Raw genomic sequence first — 6,091 nt, forward strand, 5'->3', positions numbered from 1 at the left:
TTATCATTGACTTAAACATTAATGTTAAAGCAGATATTTTAGTATCTGATTAATTATCTGTGAATTCATATTCTATGAAGACACGTTTTAAATATGAATGTTAAATAAATGTGTGTTCTAAATATTCCAGTTTCCTTATTACTGCTGTATATGTCAATGTGATATAAACTAATGTTATATCCTTTATTTAGATGTTAACAGGTTGGTGAGCTCTGTTGTTGTTACTGTTGTTGTTGTTGACCTGAGGTCACAGCGTGTTGTTTGTTGGGGTCTCCTCATGACGTCAGCAGGGTTTAACGTGACCTCGTCCCTGACGCTGGTCGGTTTCTCCTCGCTGTCTGGCCACAGCTCGCTCTTATTCTTCGTGTTTTTGTTGCTGTACCTCTTCGTGTTGTTCAGTGACTCTCTGGTGATTTATATCATCTGTTCGCAGCGAGCTCTTCACCGGCCCATGTTTGCCTTCGTGGCATCATTTCTGCTGAACTCTCTCACAGTCAGCACACTGACTTATCCTAAACTTCTGTCAGATCTGTTGCTGTCCGGCTCCGGCTTGGTGCAGGTCTCCTGGACTTTGTGTCTGTGCCAGGGTTTCTTTGTTAACTCTCTTGGTGGAGCTAGCATCATGCTGTTGTCGGCCATGGCCTTTGACCGCTACCTGTCCATCTGCCACCCGATGCACTACGCTGTGCTGGTAACTCCTGCCAAGGTGGTGCTGATGCTGCTTCTCTGCTGGATGCTGCCTGTTATTTTAGGGGGAGTCACAACGCTGCTGGTTAGCCGCTTACTGCTCTGCAGGGCGCAGCTCGACAGGGTCTACTGCGACATCTACAGCCTTGTGAGCCTGAGCTGCGGTGGTGCTGCAGCGCAGCTGAGTGGAATATACAGTGTGCTGTTCACAGCAGTTATCATATTCCTGCCTTCCGCCTTCATTCTCTTCTCCTACGCTAGGATCCTCTTTATCTGTCTGCGGCGCTCACGTAGCTTCAGCAGCAAAGCTCTACAAACCTGTCTTCCTCACCTGCTCGTCTTCTTTAACTTTTCCATCAGCGTCTTCTTAGATCTGATGCTTCGCCGCCTGCAGAGCATCAGAGAATCTGACTCCACCCTCATCACCTCCATCCTGATGATGCTAGTACCCACTGTACTGAACCCAGTGGTGTACGGACTGAAGTTAAAGGAGGTGTTAACGCATGTGAAGAGGCTGCTGAGCTGCCGCAGAGACAGCTGATCCCAACACTGTTTGATTGCCCCACACAAAGGTCCATGTAGACAGAAGCATTTGCTGCACATCAGGGGAAACAGTGCGGCCCATATTCAGTTGATCACCACGAACATAACTGAGAGTGGGAAACATTTTCTAGGCCTCCTTCTCAGCTCCAAGTCACCATGGGCCATCCCCAAGAGGGTCCCGTCTCCGTCCTCTCCAAGAGCGTCCTGTCAACTTATGTCTAATCAAATATGAATAGGTGACATTAAAGAAAGTACCAAAATGTATGAACAAATACAAAAACTAGAAATTAAAAAGTATAAATACTTAAACAAAATATTAAGAATACTGTCAATACTGTTCCGGTGCATAATATGTTTAAGGTACTAGAAGATTGTTTACTTATGTTAAACGTATACTTGAGGTTTGCATTTCTAAGGAAAAGGTTCCCAGAATTCTTCTTTTAAATGTTACATCCTGACCGCTGCAGGAAGGAAGGAGCTGTGGTATCTCTCTCTGAAACACCGTGGTGCAGCAGCCTCACTGAAGGAGCTGTGGTATCTCTCTCTGAAACACCGTGGTGCAGAAGCCTCACTGAAGGAGCTGTGGTATCTCTCTCTGAAAGACCGTGGAGCAGCAGCCTCACTGAAGGAGCTGTGGTATCTCTCTCTGAAACACCGTGGAGCAGCAGCCTCACTGAAGGAGCTGTGCTATCTCTCTCTGAAACACCGTGGAGCAGCAGCCTCACTGAAGGAGCTTGGGTATCTCTCTGAAACACCGTGCAGCAGCAGCCTCACTGAAGGAGCTGTGGTATCTCTCCGTGAAACACCGTGGTGCAGCAGCCTCACTGAAGGAGCTGTGGTATCTCTCTCTGAAACACCGTGGAGCAGCAGCCTCACTGAAGGAGCTGTGGTATCTCTCTCTGAAACACCGTGGTGCAGCAGCCTCACTGAAGGAGCTGTGGTATCTCTCTCTGAAACACCGTGGAGCAGCAGCCTCACTGAAGGAGCTGTGGTATCTCTCTCTGAAACACCGTGGAGCAGCAGCCTCACTGAAGGAGCTGTGGTATCTCTGTGTGAAACACCGTGGAGCAGCAGCCTCACTGAAGGAGCTGTGGTATCTCTCTCTGAAACACCGTGGAGCAGCAGCCTCACTGAAGGAGCTGTGGTATCTCTCTCTGAAACACCGTGGAGCAGCAGCCTCTCTGAAGGAGCTGTGGTATCTCTCTCTGAAACACTGTGGTGCAGCAGCCTCACTGAAGGACCTGTGGTATCTCTCTCTGAAACACTGTGGTTCAGCAGCCTCACTGAAGGAGCTGTGGTATCTCTCTCTGAAACACTGTGGTGCAGCAGCCTCACTGAAGGAGCTGTGGTATCTCTCTGAAACACCGTGGTGCAGCAGCCTCACTGAAGGACCTGTGGTATCTCTCTCTGAAACACTGTGGTGCAGCAGCCTCACTGAAGGACCTGTGGTATCTCTCTCTGAAACACCGTGGAGCAGCAGCCTCACTGAAGGACCTGTGGTATCTCTCTCTGAAACACCGTGGTGCAGCAGCCTCACTGAAGGACCTGTGGTCCAGCAGGGAGGACAGCTCAGCCATGTGATAGTTCTTCTGGTTTTGCTCTAGCAGCTTTGTAAATAGTGAGTTGTATTAGAGATCATTCACAGCTACACTGAGTTGATCAGATGGCTTATAGCATCCTCTGTTAGTGACTGCAGGGTGACATATGACTATAACATCTCATATTAGGAAGTGCAGCTGCATTCATTGTTTCTTTATCAAATGCAGATTGTTTGAGTTTATATCTCACTGTAACTAAAGTGCAAAGTCATCTTCATGGAGCTAATGTACTACCTCTCCTCTTATAAATGTAAAAAATGCTCCAAACTTACTGAAACTCTCTAAAACATGTCGAACTAAAACCTCCAGACTCATGACCAATGAAAGCCTTGAACCTTGAAAATAGCACCATGCCTACACACGGTAACATCACGTCCTGACCTGTAGAGAGACAGTAAAGTGGAGCAGGGATTCAGTTAACCCGCCTAACAAAGGACAAAGGTTCCACATGTAAAGAGTACATAAACAATAAATGTCTTTTATACAACATTTACATTTTTCCAGTATTTTTAATATTGTGTGTTATTTGTGATATTGTCTTTTCTACTGTAGAAATTTTCAGTGGCGATCCTAGAGTCGGTGGGGGCCCCAGGCAGAGAGGGGGTCGTTACTCTAAAAAAGTAATATATTACTTATTACTTTAAAAAAAAGTAATATATGACTTTACTTCGTTACTCTCTACATAAAGTAACTCGTTACTCCTTATATTACTTTTGCGTTACTCAGCAACAGCCTAGCCAAAACAAATAACTTAGGCCTACATGTGCACACATATAACAATTAATTTTTGCAATAAGTAAGACATAACACAAGTTAATAACGGTAAAGATTCTAGTTTTTGCTGCATGTTCGGAGTCTGCACTCACTCATCATCATCACTGTGGGTTCGGGGTCTTTAGCTACTAGCTTGGTGTTAGCATGTTGCCTCTGCAGGTGCTTGGAGAGGGTTGATGTTGTTGTGTTTGCAGCAGAGCACCTTACCGTCACATTCCTGTCCTTTCTTCTAACAAATAAAAAATTATGGGCATACCTCCACCCCTCGAAAGTTATACCTGTTGATGTCTCTGTCTCAGTCTGCAGCTCAACCCCCGAGACAGCTGCATGTGGACAAGTCGCGCAACTGTTACGCAAATATAAACCTGCGGTGGAAATCCCTCTCGTGACTTGAAATATTTAAAAAGTTAGACCATCACATTTACCAATCTTATCTACCCCTGGAACTAGCTAAACTGGTTATAAATGTTTATTATTTACTGTCATGTTGGGTCACTCATTACTGGATCAGCGAGCTGCATGAGACACAGACGGGCTGTAAGGAGAGAGAGAGAGACAGGCTCTGCTTATTAAAGAGCAATTTGCAGGTTAGACACACCAGTGAATACATGTGTAGGAAAATGATGAATAAACTAGATTTTCAAAAAGATATACAGAAATATACTCTACGGCAGGGGTCACCAACCTTTTTTAGGACGAGGGCTACTTTAAAAAAACAAACAAGTCGGGGGCTACTTTTACTCCTCTTTTTTTTGTTTTTTGCAGTGTATATATTTAGCACATTTTAACATTATTATATGCTTACCTTTAACCTTTGTGTGCTGTTTGGGTCTGTGTGACCCGTTTTCAGTGTTTACTAAAATAACATGTTCGCAATTTAATTATTTTTACCTGCTTTATTTTGTGGGGGGACCTCACATCCTCCAGGGGAATTTTTTTTTAAATGTTGAAGTGAAATGCATCAATCTGGAGCTCAAAATTAATTGATGGATACAGCTCTCAACAGACATATGAAAGGGAGTTGTATACTTTTCAATAATCCAAACATCTTTAGGATATGATCAGAACCAATAACAAATCATTTCAACTTGTTTATTCTTATCTTATGTTACTTAGTTAGCATTCTATCTTTTCATTTATGCATATTTGACTAATCACTACCCTTTTAAACTGTTTTTTTAAAGGAAATTACGCCATGTGTATGTGTGCGTCAAGTGCATTAAATATATATGCAAGTTGCAACACACACATGGGGGGGTCATGAGGCACTATTTTCGAATACTTTTTTTTCATTTTCACCCTTTTTTTATGGATGAATTATTTTATTTATTTTAACTTTTTGCTCAATTTCACCCAATTTTGGCCGCCGCCTTGCCTGGAGGATAGGACCGAGAGATGACAGACTCTCTTGTGGGGTCATGAGGCACTATTTTCGGATACTTTTTTTTCATTTTCACCCTTTTTCTATGGATCTCCAACAAGTTAACTCAGACTTTTTTCTGATTTCTCACTGATCGAATGGCAAATGCGACCTGCCATCAGAGGGCCTCCGCCGGTCCGGCCTCGTGCCGGTACTCTGGCAGTCGGTTCCTCCGACCTACGGGTTCGTCTCTGATGGCCGGGAGGGTGTGCTGCTCCCCCTAGACTCCCGATGCGTCCCCCTATTTTACAAACCCAAGTAAATCCGTTTAAGTGATTATGGAGGCCATGCCAGTAAATTTTATGGCAAATGGACTTCGAGTCTGCTACAAGATCTGGCACGCTGAGAAGCGCATCCCTGATCTCCTTGACCTGATGGCTAGCAATCCGACCTGAATCACCCAGTACCTGCTATATGGCTATCTAACCCTCCATTGGAGCCTCCTGTATGGCCACCGTCCGGGTGTGTATGCAAACATGACCAACACAGAGGTCTTTGAGGCGGACAGAAGGGGAACTGCTGAGGGCTACATCATCCACGTGCAGGATCACAACACTGTCAAGACATTTGGCGAAGCACAGCTGGTGCTTACAGTAAAGGAGTTTAGCTGGGTCATGCAGTGGATGGGGATAAAAGAGAACTTGTCGGGTCCTCAGAATGAATTCTTCCTTTTCACAACGGGAAGCACGCTTCCAAGAACCTGAACGCTCACTAGAAGAGGGCTTGGGCTGATGCTGGGCTAGAAACAGACGTCACCTTCACCATCTTGCGCACTGTCCTGGCTGACAATATCAAGCATCACCGAGATCCAGAAAGCAGGTAAATTCTCGCCAGGTTTATGTGTCACGACGTAAGCACTGCAGACCGGTTCTACGCGAATACGCCTGAAATAAAGGAGGGATTGGAGATCCGCTCCATGTTCAGGGCGGCAGCAGCTGCAGCAGCATCATTAGAAGGAGGTCTACCGGCGTCAGATACCTCCGAAGAGGGCTCAGGGGCGGAGAGCATTAATACCTTTTCTTCAGGGCCGGTTGATACTCCTGATGAGGGGACAGGGGCCGTGGACTCA

General features: G+C 45.3%; 1 protein-coding gene across 1 annotated transcript; it reads left to right on the forward strand.

Annotated features, from left to right (window-relative positions):
- Positions 1–277: 277 nt before the first annotated feature.
- On the forward strand, positions 278–1,228 carry LOC307029792 (olfactory receptor 6N2-like; the record flags this gene model as incomplete). The annotated part of the gene is made up of 1 exon (XM_079665875.1): positions 278–1,228. The coding sequence occupies one exon, from the start codon at positions 278–280 to the stop codon at positions 1,226–1,228; it is 951 nt and encodes a 316-aa protein (XP_079522001.1).
- Between the last annotated feature and the right edge of the window lie 4,863 nt (positions 1,229–6,091).

Source organism: Notothenia rossii (assembly GCF_949606895.1).
Source record: "Notothenia rossii genome assembly, chromosome: 2".
NCBI lineage: Eukaryota > Metazoa > Chordata > Actinopteri > Perciformes > Nototheniidae > Notothenia > Notothenia rossii.